Raw genomic sequence first — 15,661 nt, forward strand, 5'->3', positions numbered from 1 at the left:
GCACCTCCACCTGAACATACGATTACAGCTGAGCATGACCTGCAGTGTCCCAGAATAGTGAATATTCATAGAAGATAGGACTGCAACAAGGATCCGTGACAGTATAACAAAACTTGCAGAAGAGAATCTATTCTGACCACTGAAGAAGCTGCATTGCTTTAGTGGCATTCTGTCCGAATAAATCCTCTCCTTCGGGGTTTGGCGACTGCCGTGGACGAACTGAACTGAAATGGATGTGGGACCACTTTTCTGGTAATGAACCACTGCAGACTGTTGCCACAAAGCGGCGTGAGCTGGGTAGGTAACACGCTCGATGAAATGTCCGGACAGCTTGCAATTCGCGTAACGAGTGTGCATGAAACGTTTGTATTGACGAAACGTGCGACAGACCAGCGGGATCAATATCGACTGCAACACCTGTGCTCCGTGAAAGTGCACGTCTACGCCGGAACAATTTCGGAAGCAGCACAGCATCACCTAAAGCATGGCACAGGAACTACCAGCTTGAAGGCAGCCTTCCGGTGCGCTGCACAACCGAAGTGAGCCCTCGGTCATTTGATCGAAGCTGCACCGCGATTGCACACCGCTAAGCACGACTCACGCAATTTCCGTCGCTAAACTGTGTATCCAAATATATTGCACACGCTTCACTGCAAACCTCGAAGATTCCGATGATCAACGAGAGCACAGAAACGTCGCCTTAAATTTTATCCTAAAGGTATCCGAATCAATCCGAGGTCCCAGCAACGTAGGTCAGATTGTCTCTTCCGTGCCAATATCCCGGTCTGTCACCAGCGAAATGCACACCGTTCCTCCGTATTTTCACGTTATACCTACGTCAAACACCACGCTGAACTCTGAACTCGGTTTCGACCGGCCTCATATGACGGCTTCCGCGTCTGAAATCAACTCGCCGAGACGAACGACAACCAACAAAGCATCCAACAAGCTCCGGCCCAGCTGGGGCTAGAGCACTATATAGCTCCTACGGAGCAGAGTAGCGCAATCCTTTGAACCTCGTGTTTTTCCGACAAGATGGCCGACAGAGCGGCTCGGCGCGAGTCACGTGGTACTCAGGGTTCCAAGAGGCGGCCCGCCCTATGGGAGAATACATGGAGATCGATACAACACGGCTGATTAAAAAATGAACGGCGAGTTCACTCTTTTCAAAACTAGTCTGTCGTGAAGTTAGTAAAGCACTAAACACTTTGTCAAAGTTTTAATAATATCGGATGCGTGTGCAAATTTTGAGAAGGCAATTTCCAAGGCAATGGCGTTTGAAGCAGACGATTTTTGCTCGCAGCGGAGATGGGCTTTTCGGGTTGGCCGGAGCGGGTCACGTGAATGGTGTGACGTCGCCGTGTCGTCTGCTGCATGATGCCGCTCAAGCAATTTTAAAAAAAAAGTCAGGTTCTTGCGGGTCACAAAACTTAGCGCAAATTATTCTAAAATGTTCCATTATTATGTCAAAAATGATTGCCATTCCGTATATTCCCACAATACTGAAGAAACAACGATTTTCTCACGTTCTCCATGCATTTCTGACCGCAGTTGGAACCTCCGGGCGTTCGCCGCTAGTCGCCGAGAGGCGGCGTTCTAGATTGCGCTACTCTAAAGTCCTTACGCTACTCTGCTCCGAAGGAGCTATATAGTGCTCTAGCTGGGGCCAGCCGCTGCATGGGCGCTGCCATCTTTCCTGTGACGTCACGTATTTGGTTTGGTCATGTGACGTGTGGTCAAATTTGCGTACAATGGCAGCCGCCTTATGGGGGTCACTTTCGAGTGCAGACCGGAACCCCGGTTTATCGCTCTAAGCCCCTCTACCTCGTTGGGTTTTTCTTTGAGAGCAAGTCGTCTGCTTCTTGCGCAGAAGTTGCGGTGACGTTAGAACGACGCCTAAATCTGATTGGCTTTGATTGAAGGTGTAGTGGGTAGACCTCAATGCTAGATGCCTTAAGGTCTACCCACTATTTTTTTTTTTTTTTTCAATCAGCCAATAAGAGTTCGGCTTTCTGACATCATCGCAACCCCTGAGCAAGAAGCAGACGAACTTGCGCTCCGTATCTGCCATGTGGAGTAGAGCATGACACTATTGGCGCTCACTCCCCACCCCTAATTTCCTTCTACAACGTTGTAGCGACACTCACGGCCTGCTCATGTCGTACAGACGAGGACGACGAGGTAGAGATGCCTCCGCAGCGCGCGATATTAAAAAAGAAAAAAAAAAAAAAATCAGTTCGAATTTAAACGCTCTCTAAGCTGGTTCCTTTCGTACCAGCTCCAACCACTGATCTCCACTAGAGGGGGCTGGATGGCGCATTGAGCAAAATATAAAATTTATCCAGTGCTTTACATTGAGCAAACAGGTATGAAGCCACCGGAAGTAAGTGGCTTGTCCCGGAAGTGAGCGCTTGGCAGGCTTTGTAACCTTTCCGAGTGCTGGTTCGAAAAGCGTCGAGGGCACTGGATTTTCTCTTGTTCCCTCAAGAGAGCCTGCTTTTGCGCAATAAGAGCGCATGCAGACCCGATAAGTATCATGGGAAGCCATTCAACATAAACATTTTGAGTTTCTAGTTGATCAAGTGTGAATATGTCCCAAGTTCCAATGCCTCATTCTCAGGATTTAATCCAGAACGGGAGTATTAAAACCCAGTACAAGACGCAAAAAAATATGGTCCACAATATCGACTGAATGCACTAGGAAGTCCTGCTTACGCCCGATTTCCGGGACAAGCATCGAACTTCCGGTGGCTAGATCAGTGGCTCCAACAGATTTGGTGACCTTGACCATAGAGTTATTATAATGTACGCTAGAGGTTCAACTGGCGCTAGTGTCTATGCGACTTCCGGGAGGCAAATTGAAGCAGACAGCAACCAGCCTACTTTTGCGGTGCTCCTGTGCATCCCTATGGGAAAACGCACGTGAATTTTGTCTATTCGCCGTAAAATAACACGAATAACTTTTGTTATTTCGGTTGTACCGGATAGTATGTACCTTTATTGATATTGTGAAAGTGTAATTGATTGAGTTACAACATTTTTCTTTACCACTGAACGACGTTAAACTTCGCTCTATTTCAGGCTCAAACCTCTGTTCAACAGCCGGTGTGTAAAAACAAGCGACGATTCTAAGCAAAATAACAATCGAAAGGAATGTAGAGTGCGTTTAAGGTTCAATAGCATTCCGGTGGCGCTTATATATTGCTAATATGTCCATTCTGTCACTATATGAAGACTCCGTCGTGCATCTTTACAGTCTGCTAAAAAAATAAAGTATGTGGGCTACGAGAGGTGTGTCTTTTTATTATCTCCTATGTCGGGCAGTTTTAATCGGGCACCTGTTCTCTGGCTTCTCCCCATTCGCAAAGATCTGGAGCCTGCGGGTGATGATTTGAACCCAGAACATGCATCTTTGCACATATTCATGAGCAGAAAGAAGAAAGCAGTACTTATTTATTACAAATCTGACTATAGTACGTGACTTTCAATTTATTTGATCGTCTGCATGCACAAAGAGTTACTTAACCAGTGTTACTGTGTAGTTCTTGCCGTCTCTCTTGGTTTTCCACATGTCCTTCGTTCGTTTGGCACGTATGTCCCTCATGTTGAAAAGTGCCGACGCCGTGTTCGCGCTAACAGTGTCCGACAGTGCACATAAATACACGTACGAAGCGGTTTTAGCAGCGTTTTTCGTGCCACGAATTTCAAATGAAAACGCTGTAACTGACCAATTATTTCGTCTGCGTGACTGAGAAAAGTTCCAAGCTACCTAGTACGTACGAATTATTCGTGATATTTGCTCTTATAATCGAGCGCAGAGAGAAAATGCATTCGCTTTTTCCCATAGCAATGCATTACCGGAAGTCAATTTCGGACTGGTTGCTGTCTGCTTCAATTTGCAGCAGCACACTAGCGCCAGCTGAACCTCTAGCGTACATTATAATAACTCTATGACCTGGACGTGATCTTAGGAAACTTCGCGGGAATTTTCTCATAGGCCAATGACGTGGAGAGCACGCCGTTCACGGAGAGGCGTGTCGTCTGGTCGATGGGGCGTCGTGAATACACGCCTGCAAGTCCGGTCTCAGGGCGCCGCCATCTTCCTCAGTGGGGTGCGCTCTTGGGCGCGGCCATAATCTGATAACGACGCTTTAGCAATGCTTCGTAATCGGATTATGACTCGTCCAAGCGCACCCCAGTCAAGCAAGATGGCAGCGCCCTGAAGCCGGACTTGCAAACGTCGACGGCCAGCTTGTAGAAACTGAGGAAGTCCGCCGATTTTTGGGTAGACTTCGATTTGGCTGGAAATTTGCAGACCGCATCAATAACACTTTGTCAACTAAAAACCAAAATATTTTATTCTTGCCTGCTATTACAGAGGTTTATAGAGCAGGTGTTGAGCTCCATCAATATACGATAGAGCCTTTGCCTGATTTGCCAAATGGTTGGCGTGCAATATTCCCTGCAGAAGAAGTGATGAAAACGTCTTTAATTTATTCTATTGCGGAAAAATTTTATATAGGGCTGAAAAGTTTTTTTACACTATGAAAGTATTAATGTCGTTGAGGGGAGGCATGCGAATTTACAGCTGATTGAAACTGTGCTAAACCAAAACTTATCTAAACAAAAATTCCTTTATAGAACTACCCCCTTCCGATGTGCTCTCGTAGATGGGTGTTTAAACGCGTTAGATTCTACTAAAAAAAAAAAACGAAAAAAATAAAACGAACATACAGTTACACTTTTTTTTAGTAACTTAAAAAAAAAAATCAGTTCAAATCCAAACGCTGTTTGAGCTGGTTCCTTTCGTCCCAGGTCCAACAACGTCTACAGACACACACACACTACTCGACATGGCAGCTGCTTAACTGGTCACTTTCTGACGGTCTGCTTACGGATTCATCATAGTTCTGCCACGCGCTCCTGCGTACTTCGTTTTTGTCCAGCCCATAAACACATAAAAGTGCTGTTCATAACATAAAAGAGGCAATACCAGACTTCTACAGTTTTAGAAGTTGTGCATGTGTCAGGAACACATAATTACTTAAACCAACTTAAAAAAAAAAAAAAAAAATTATGGTTTTTTTAAACTACTTATACACGTTCTTCCCGAGTATAAAAACGCAGGAGAAGATTTGCAGAGCATGAAATATATTTTCTATATCATCAATAAATTTGTCTGTATCAAGTTGACATAACCGTTTGAGACTGACACGGGAAGACGATACTCGAAAATACGCCAACCGTTGAGGCGATCTGCGGAAATGTGATTTTCGCTTGCCAGGGCGAAATACCGAGTCACGGGGTATGCCAAAAATGACTTTCTGCTCACATTACAGAACTCAAGGCAAATACACGAAATCTGCAGAAAGGGAAAGATAATAAAGAGTATTCAAAAGAATACCATATACGATGCCGCAAAATGAAATGCAGATATGTAATGATATTCCTAGTTACACATAAATAGCACGAAGGACATGCGAAACATTTTTATATTCCTAACATAAGCCACATTTGGGCATCAGCTTGCATGAACTCGAAACTTCGCGAAATACTTCCTCTGGAGGCTTTAGCTTTGGGCCCTCACTTCACAACTTTGTTCTTTGTCCTTCATGCGCTCTAACAGCTGATAAACGGAGCCAGAGTCTGGGCACCACGAAGACGCGTTTCTGCCAAGAGTGTTTTTTGTAAGCGCAGTAGTTTCCGTGGCCACGTTGTTTTTTTTTGTTTTTTGTTTTTTATTTGTGCGGGAGATGCGGGCAGAAACAGCTTTACGACACAGTATGTTTTTGAACCCCCCCCCCCTCCCCCCTCTCTCTCCCCCTCCCCCTTTTTTATTTTTTCGTTGCTCTTCCAGAGAATACTTTTTCACCTCCGTTGGAGGGTGTTAATTCCACAATAATATTTGTGTCACTTGTTAACAGCAATCCTCTATTGCACTCATTTCGCAACCCAAAATTGTGAAGTTTAAACAAAATACGGATGCGGTGGATGCTTGGGGAAGAACTTGAGAACGACACTCCTATGAGACTTAGAACGGTTGCCAACGTTCGCCTATCCCTCTGAGGCCATTAGGATCTTCCTTTCAGGGTATCTCTCCCATTAACACTCGCAGTTCTATGCAACGTAGGATCAATAAGTCATATTTAGTCCTTTCAATGTTTCTTGGGGAGAACTTTCTGAGGCAGTTCGACAGCAGCGAAAGCAGTTTGGGTGCCTCAGTGAAGTGTACAGGTAAAATTGGTCGTGCAACAGTTTTTGTAGAACGTCCAGCAACTACCTCGCTAATAACAAATTCCCGACGTCGATGACTTTCAGACATCCATTAGTTTTCCTCTCCGTGCAGTGGCAGACAAAGAAAAAAAAGAAAAGAAGAAAGAAACAGATTTTTTTCTGCACTAAAAAAACGAGCGGCGACATATTCTGACCCTAATTATATACTGTCAGTGTTCATCATAGTCATGTGCTGGGGTTGGCATGGGTGAGCTTCAGACATTGTCAGAGCTCGGCTATTTTCATGTTTGATTGATCACGAGCCATTACCCCGATATTTGGAGACGCTGATTGTCATGAGCCCGAGCACCCGATTCGGGTTCATGACAATCAAGTACGTCACGGTGCGAAGCAACGTTACCAGATTAGGTCAGTTGTGGAACTCCCGTGGAAGGGGTTACCCCTCCTCATTCACTGTAGTTCGCCGCCCGCCAGTGGGTCGCGGGGCAACCCGACGTAAAATTAACCAACATGTCTTTACACCACGACGTTACGGGACCACGTGACACAAAATTAATTATAGTGTCTATACAAAAGCGCCACGAAATCCCATAATTTCTCATACATTGTAAATCTGTATATGACAATTTAATCAATCCATAGGAATACAGCTGCCAATTTTGTTTCTTACGTATTATTTTTGTGATACTAACAAAAAAAAAAAAAAAATACCGTGAAGCGTTTTGAACCGGTTAGCATTATATTTTTCCCCGGTACAGTTCCGGTTCAGTTCCAAGATGGCGGCGAAGATTTTGGTTCGGATCATTACGGGTTCGGCTAGAAATAACGGTTCGGTTCGATTCCGGTTCTACACTCTGCTTACAAGTCACTTAAGAAGTAAGTACAAGTAGAAGTTACTCGCGAAAAGTGTCTAAGTTTGTGTACTGAGTACTGACTTTTGAAAGTATTTTCAAGATACAAAGTTAAATGCGATCAACGCACAACCTAAAAAAAAAAAAAAATAACTGTCAGAAGTTTTATGACGCAGGCAACTTCCGGCTTCCCGAGTGGTAGCGCCGGCGGCGCCGACGTCCAGCAGCTTGCGTTTAAAACCTCCGGTAACATCGCTCACGGTATTCGAAGAATACGAGAAAATTTAAACCAATTTTCGTTTACTTAGAGGGATAAATGATTTTGTCGATTTCTACACAAACAATATTCCCATTAAAACTCAACCCGTGTCGGGTTTTCACCGTGCGTACAGAGCAGCCAATCGGCGCCCGCGCCTCGCGTTTTCATAGGTTTAAAAACCGGTATGACGTGTCATGTGCCATCACCAGTGCACCGGTGGGCAGACAAGCAAGGGTGCCTGAGAGAGTGCTGACGTTACCGAAGCCGCCGAAGCGTCGTACCGTCGTCCTTTCAGTTTTTCCGCTCTCGCATTCTACGAGCATATATGTCTTCGACCGACGAGCCTGACGCAGTCGACGAACCCGTGGATTCAATTCAGCGCTACGAAGTCGACAAACTCGAATCCCGGAAGTACGCTTACTTGCTAGACCTGGCACGGGAGCTCGGCTTCTTCTGCAAAGGAAACCCGAAAAAGGCCCGAGTCATCAAGTTCATCAGGCAGTCGGCGCTACACCCACTGCACGAAAAAGGTAATATTCTTCGCATGATTTTTCGAGAGGCGTGCTCACTCTTTCGTTTGAAGACTGAACGCTCTGTAAGCCATAGAATATACTAGAGGAAAAAAAAAAGTGATTATTGGGCCGTCATGTTACCGGAAAACAAAATAAATATATGTTATAGCATTCTTTGACTGTCTACTGTGACGTGAGTAAAATGGCGGAAATGCACTTTCGCTGCCCACTGTACTTTGCCGGCTGTCGCCACTGGCAAAAGTCGGCATGGCATCGTGATTTATTATAAAGAGTCGGTGCAAGCTTCCTGTAGGCTACTCTCGGCATCTGCTGTTCTGTGTGGCGATAGCAAGATTAGCACTGTTTTCAGTGCTACGCCCCCTCCCCCTTTGCTGCACTAACACGTAGCAAATTTCGTGACATTTGTATGAGCAAGCTTTAAACAGCGATGTCATCCGAACGCGGTGTTTGTTCACCAGATTACTGTTCAAGCATATATACCCCTCCACTCTGCTCAAACAAGTAAAATCTTTCAGCACCCTTCGCGGACTCTAATCTCAATTCTTGGCGGAAAAGTTGGCGAGGAATTCGAGCGCCGTGATTGGCCGGTGCCAAGGTCAAGCGTGACGTCGACCAATCGCGGCGGCCGACTTTTTCGCCAAGTGTCAGATCAGAGCCCCAGTGTAGGGTCTTCCGAATTTTTTTGTGGTGCAGCATCACTCCCATCTGCTTCAGGCAGCCTCCTAATGCAAAGAACACTTTAGGTGGCGCCAAAATTACCCGCCCAATTTTAATCGAGCCAGCCTCGAAGAACCGTCTGTTGCAAGGAATACGGTGGTCGAGTGTGTTGTGCATCCTGGGACGCGGAAAGTAACACTGGCACCGCACTCTCATTCGCATGTTCTTCCTCGCGCTAGTTCTTTGTCTTGGCTCCCTCGAAAGCTCGCGCCGCAGAATCAAGGACTCCTGACCAGGGTTGTAAAGTACCTAGGTACAAGTAACTGTAAATCGGTATCTAGGTACTTTTGTTGTACCTGAGGTGCAAACCTAGGTACTTTCATTTCTCAGTATCTGTATCTGTATCTTAGGTACATTTTCCAGTAACTTGTAACTAAGTGAAGTTACTTTTTACAGGTACTTTTCTATTCACTTCGTCAAAATCGTAGAAAATACAATATAACATATAACTGAAAATACATCACGTAGTGTTTCCACGCAATAAATTGAACTCTAATTGTGCACTTTACAAAACTGAAAATGTTTCTGAAAAAAAAAAAAAAAAAAAACTAGGAGGACGATTAACCTTCACTCTTAAGAGTTGAACGCGATAGGGTTATCGGGCCCCATTCGCATTGCCTTCTCAATCACTTCTCATGCTCTTGAGTCACACAACGACTTAGTTCTTATGATACAACACTTTCGGCACGATCGAGAAGCTTTTGCCAGTGCTTTGATGCCATTTTACCCCGCAAGGTTTATTTATGCGCTTGCTCGGCACGCGCTAACAACACTCGATGCGATAATGCCTTTACGCTGACACAGACATCGAGGCACTTTCATGATGGCAGGATCGCAGTGCCATTCCCAAGCCCTCCGTTGCCTAGTCGGTAGCGTGTCTGGCTCGCAACCGAAGGGTTGTGGGTGAGATCCTGCATAAATTCTTCAAATTTTTCTTTAAGGCGAATGAATTAGTTTGTCAAGTGGAAGTTTGAAGGAAGTTTTCGAGAATTTTAAAATTCCGCGATTCACGAAGTCAGACATTGACTTTATTGATGAGTATGTTCAGGTGTTTACACCTCTCGCACAAGCTATAACTCTTCTCCAGCGCGAAAACAGCATGTTCATGGCATATCTCCTGCCTACAGTGGCTTCACTTCGCAAAAAAATGTTCGCGTTGCTGACGGAGAACTTGAGGTACTGCCGCCCGGTGGTCGAGAGCTTATTCGCGGCGATCAATAAGAGGTTTGCAGGTATGAAGGAAGAAAAACATTTGATAATATCTGCCGTATGCCATCCAAAATTTAAGGTTGCATGGATAGACAACGAAGTGGAATGGAAGCGGGCCTGGGATTATCTAAAGAACGAACTGGTGCGAACATCAACTATAGAAAAAGCGTCGTCAGGCGAACAAAGTGGTGAGGATGAATCAGACTGTGAGCACTTCTTTAACTTCGAAACATCGTCCTCATCTGCTTCATGGGAGCAGGAGTTTTTACAGTACACCGAACTTGCTCCGACAAGAAGTCTGGACTGTCTCAAGCACATGCCGCTGCTGAAAAACGTGTTCTTAAAATTCAACACAGGGCTTCCAAGCGGTGCGGCGGTGGAGCGCGTTTTTAGCATAGGAAAAACAATTGCTACCAAACTGCGATCGAAGATGTTGGATGAACATTTCGAAGAAGTCCTGATTCTGAGGTCAAATCGAGCACTCAAGTGAAAAAGACAGTCTTCGAATGCTCTGGTGGGAGCGTTTTGCCTTATTTCTCCCATTGACGCCAATAAAGCACGTGTATCAAATTTGATTTTGTGTACATTCCGGTATACAAAGGATTTAATTCCAATAATAATGTGACAAATTTGAGAAAAATATTTGAAGTGAAAATAAGAAGTACCTTAAAAGAAACTGTACCTGTACCTAGGTACATTTTTAAGCGAGTAGCTAGATACGTACCTAGGTACATTTTCGTATGAGTAACTGTAACTGTATCTTAGGTACATTTTTGAAGTAACTTTTACAACCCTGCTCCTGACCCTTGCTCGCTTACGTCGGTGAGCTCGCTCAGCAACGGGCCTACAGAAACAACGAAGAGTCCCGGTTTCCTCTGTCTCGCTTGTGCGTGCTTGTAGCACACCACTCGCTTGATTCGTTATGAAAACTTTTGGTTGCCAATTTCGCGAGGATCTTACGGGGTCAACAAAAGTATGAGCTCACAAATGGTATCGACGATGCACCACACGCGAGTAAGACATGTTTGTTTAGCAGGGAACTAGAAAACCTGCGGCATACTTCAACCGAGAGAACCCGAAATATATAATACGTCTTGAGTAATATAAGGTGCCTGGAGCGCGTCTCCGATTGGTGTGTTTGCCGCCCCAGAAAAGTGGTACCTCGATTTCCGTCGGATGACTCCATACTGTTGCCCGTCGCGATCCTGGCGGCGTCAAAGCAGCGGTGGTGTATCATGCAGGCGCCTGTTCTGTTACAGGTCGCTCTCCTATGTGACAGTCCACGGAAGCTTCGGCATCCAGGAGTTGACGCCGCGACGACAGCGACACTTGCGTTCGCTTGTGCTGTTCTCGTTAGCATTTCTACGACCAACCGCCAGGATCGCGACATGCAACAGCATGACACACCTGCTTCTGCGACGTTATTTGTTGCCACTTTGAGACCACTTTTGATGTATGGGCGGAATAGGAGGCTAAACACACAAGTGAGAGACACGCTCTATAGCACCAATATACATACCTCCGCTCCGCGAATAGTGTTGTCTGGTTTTGCCGCTGGAGGGATTGGAAGGCGAGAAGTATGTACGTGGCATGTAGTTGGTTGATTGATCGAATTAAGGCAGCTACAATGTACTATGAGCGGTTAGCGTCTGTCAGAGGCGGTGCTTGATGGTCAACCTGCGCGTCTCACATTTTAGAGCACTAGTGGTCAGGCACAGCACAAACACCACAATATTCTCAACACCTGAAAAAATATTGCTCCAGACACAATGACGCGTGACCGGAACCCAAAGCGTAAATCGCCCTCCACAAGTCATCACAGCTTCTGTGAGGTTTCCTTAACTTCTAAAAAACGGGCTCGTTTTTCCTAACGCACGTCAACATCTCCGTCACCTATCGTACGCTCCTGCACTGTCCGTTTAGCATTTGAAGTCCAATAAATTAGTTTTAGCAGACTGACCAGCATCAGCGAGCAGGCGCAAAGAAAATCTATCTCCACCTGGAACTACCATAAAGTCGATATTTAAACCAATAAACTCATTGCAAAAAAAAATTGTTGAAAAACACGGACAAAGACAGGACCGCCCCGTCCTGTTTCCCTTTGTCCAAGTCCCTGTGCTTTTCATCGCTGTTTTTTCGTCTGAAACTACCACCCCGCCTTCTATGCGATGCATATTGGAGTTGCGAATAGCGACAGATCTGCGAAGAAGTCTTACCTTCGTTTAGTACGGTTTTTGAGGCGAAAACGAATGTGGTCCTAACGAGCCATGACAACATTTTCTTTCACTTTCAGAGAATGACCAGTCGCTCCTTGAGGTCGAGCGGGCAGTCCCCGAAGCCGCCAACTCCACAGCAGCCATGCCGAAGCCAGCTCGGCCGAAAGCAGACGAAGTTTCGATCTCGCCGACGCCGTCTTCCTCGCGACCGCGGCGTCACGGCTATACGCTGAAATTCGCCCATATCTACCCAGTGGCGTTTGTCAAGGCAAAGTCGACCAAGGAGTATGGGTCTCTGAACACCAAGACACCGTCCGTCAAGTCCTGGATTCCGAAATCCAGCCTTCGGAGATGGCTCCAGGCTCCGTCTCGGATCCCAAAGCTGAAGCCAAAGTCGACCAAGGAGTACGCGTCGCAGAAGACCAAGACACCGTCCGTCAACTCCCGGATTCCGAAAGCCAGCCTTCGGAGAGGGCTCCAGGCTCCGTCTCGGATCCCAAAGCTGAAGCCAAAGTCGAAGCTCGCGCCGAAAGATACCAGACGCCTGGCCGCGACAGAAAGGACAACTCTCAAGAGCAACTCGGCCACAGATTGGCTTGCTGGTTCGGCCGTCACGGCGGCGGCGACAACCGAATCAAGGCGGCAGAGAAACCGCGTCATTCTGGGACAGGTGCGGTCGAACCGCCAGTTTGACCTCATGCTCGAAAACAGAGGCATCACCATGTAAACATTACCTGACTAAGATTACGTCTGCATCTTTAGCTTTTTTTTAAAATATTTTTAAATCTTTTTATATCTCTTTCAAGGATGTGATATGCAAGATTGCAAATAAAATTTCTTGACCTCTATACTTTGTTTCACCTTACGATGGATCACGGGATGCTAGGAGCAATCGAATCCAATTCCGCGTGAGTGTTCGCTGTGCTGGTTGGCTTGTAGCATTCGCCGCGGTCCATCGTGAGGTGAGGTAATATTGATAGCTTTGTATGTAATCTCGAAACTGTTTCTGAGATGTACTTTTGCTTGCGCATATCGTTCATCACCATCAATACGCACAGTTACACCAGACGTGTCGTTGAAGCTGGGAGTGCATCTACGAAACAATGTTGCCAAATGGTTCCGCGCCGTTTTTGGAAAATGACCCACACAAGGAAATGTGCCGCACGGACATTGCAAATATTATTTTTTCTAAAAGTACCTCCCCGTCCCTCAAATTACGGTGTTTTTTTTCCGCTCAAGTAAACTATGCCTCGCTGAACGCTCATTATCCGCCCAAAAGTAGGGGTTCGAACTAGATTCCAAAGTTTCAGCACTCAGTCAAAATTTATATCATTTTCTGAAATGTTAAATTGGAAAACGGGGCTGATTTTCGCCCAGTCTTATGTAACTGCGGACACTCAACTTCGTGCATTCGAGAGCCTGCGCTGGCCGCCATTTTTCCCATTAAAACTGCCAGAAAAATTGCGTAACTGTTCAACAAGAGTTAGTGCTGAAACTCCGGGATCCGATTCGGACCGCTAGCACTACATTCGGTTAGAGAATGGGCGTTTGGCGACGGATCGTTTATTTGTGCGGTGGTAAATTCCCTGTACATCTTTGGAAGGACACCCTGTATATTGTGATAGCCGTGCGCTAACTTCCATTGTGTGTGTATCTGTCTTTTAAAATAGTAAAACAAGTTTTGGGTGTTCCGTTTTCTTTTCAAAAGTCTTTTTTTTCTTCCAACAGAATTTTATGAGCTGTACGAATTTGTGTTTCCCCTCTACTCAGCACAAATTCTTTTTGTTGGAGCTTGTCCAAGTCTTGCAATCGTGTAATAGTCGTAACCTATAGCATTTTAGTAAGAGATTGTAAATACACCAATGACCGAGCACGACCGTCATGAATGGCTTTCACTGTTCACATGTGTTTGTGTGTCCTGTAAATACTTTCGCGCGTTGCATTATGGCACGTTTCCCCGCTAAATTTAGCAGGAAAATTGACGTCACGTGACCTCAACACGAATTCAGTTTCCCCGCTAAATTTAGCGAGGACAACAACGTCATGACTTCCTGTCCCTTCACACATGCACAAATTAAGCGGCAGGAGGAAGGGAGGATCGGAGGAGGAGGAGGAGGGACATACCCTTCCCTCTAAATTTCCTTTCTCCTCCTCAAGATCTGTGCTCTAGTTTGGCGTTAGAGATTTGGAAACGTCTTTCCTTTTTTTCCTGCAATGTAAATAAAACTGTTCCGGAGCTCTTGGTCTGTCTAGTCTTTCTGGCGCTATCGGAACCACGGGGCATGGAACTTAACTATGACTGGTGTGGATAGGTAACTGGGCAAGTTGGTAAGAGTTAGTGTTAAAAGACAGCGCGTCTGGGACGAGGACAAAAAGACGAAGAGAACAGAAGACAAGCACTGACTATCAGCTGGTTTGTTGATAGAACATAAGGAAGAGAGACGGTGAAACTAAAAACATGGAGCCGAATGTTCGCGCGCTTGCCGGGCGAATCGTGGAATATGTCACCTTTTTATTTTTTTTCACCTGATTGTAGAACTTTTCTTCTTTCTTTCCTCGGGCGCTCTTGTTACCGTAAATCCAAAAAGTTCATATCGCTGGGGGATCAGAGTCACTGAAGGTTGGCTCGCACACACGAACTGATGTTCTTCGTGATGTTGTACGCTTCAACCATCTCGCGACATGTTTGATCGTGGTGTTAATATAATAAAATGACGTCTCCTGACCGTGGTTCGCACCCGAAATCCCGGCAATGTACCGCTAGATGTGAATACGTTGTGCCTTTCAAGGAGCTGTGTTGCTCTCTGAGGCGAGTCTGCCCGATATAAGAGCGCCGGCAAGAGAAGGGGATGCGGTAAACCAGGCTTTTTACGCGTGACACGAACTTCTCCCCATGCTTTACCTTACATATGTTATATTCTGATTTTGTCCTTCCGTCCCTGCATACGCGTACAGCGGAACATAATCTACTCAGTTTGTTTTTGGCTGAGATTACAACATCCACCTCATATCTGGACGCGACTTTTTTAAGTCCGTGTGAAATGCGGTGAAGATAAGGAATAATTGAAACTTTCTTTTTTTTCTTTTCTAACATGTTCTTCCAAGATGAAATGGGAACCAATCTTTACGATTTTTATTAAAGTATCGCATGCTGATGAAATAATAGTCTGGGTATCCTGAATCTCTAATCCCATTGTGTGAACATATGATTTTGTTGAAGCGGATTTCAAACAGGAATATACTATGCCTCTTTTTACAAGTTCCGCATGTGCTCACTGGTAGTTTAGCAATCTCTTTGATGCTCTAGGATGGTACAACTAGCACATGTGTTCTTCTTTAAATTTAACAAGGAGATCTAAAAAGTGAATTTGACTCTCTTTTGGGGTTTCATAAGTGAACCTAAGGTTTTGACCAAGCTCATAGAATATGTTTAGTCCAAAACCTAGTGTTTTTTTTTTTCCGAAATCGAAGTCTTTAGCAAAAACCGAACAATCATCAACATAAAGATCTTAATGATGCGATTTCTTAATTTTTGAACTAGAGCTTTGCTTTTCTTCCCGAGGAAGATATCACTTAGTACAGGTGCTACTCTCGATCCTATACAAACACGTGACTTTCGAACAAACACTTTTTCCTCCCACC

At 45.3% G+C, this 15,661-nt stretch overlaps 1 protein-coding gene across 1 annotated transcript; it reads left to right on the forward strand.

Moving 5' to 3' along the window:
- The first annotated feature begins 7,504 nt into the window (after window positions 1–7,504).
- LOC115309324 lies at window positions 7,505–13,892 on the forward strand. The gene is made up of 2 exons (XM_029967559.3): window positions 7,505–7,874; window positions 12,097–13,892. The coding sequence occupies exons 1-2, from the start codon at window positions 7,670–7,672 to the stop codon at window positions 12,744–12,746; spliced, it is 855 nt and encodes a 284-aa protein (XP_029823419.2). The 5' UTR covers window positions 7,505–7,669; the 3' UTR covers window positions 12,747–13,892.
- Window positions 13,893–15,661: the final 1,769 nt, after the last annotated feature.

The sequence above is a fragment of the Ixodes scapularis genome, unplaced genomic scaffold (genome assembly GCF_016920785.2).
Source record: "Ixodes scapularis isolate PalLabHiFi unplaced genomic scaffold, ASM1692078v2 PGA_scaffold6__148_contigs__length_123643588, whole genome shotgun sequence".
NCBI classification, from domain to species: Eukaryota; Metazoa; Arthropoda; class Arachnida; order Ixodida; family Ixodidae; genus Ixodes; species Ixodes scapularis.

Bases quoted from the DNA above. Each gene is read 5' to 3' on its own strand.
- LOC115309324 (XM_029967559.3), top strand. From the start codon at position 7,670: ATGTCTTCGACCGACGAGCCTGACGCAGTCGACGAACCCGTGGATTCA. The intron at 7,875-12,096 runs GTAATATTCTTC...TTTCACTTTCAG, and splicing joins ACACCCACTGCACGAAAAAG to AGAATGACCAGTCGCTCCTT.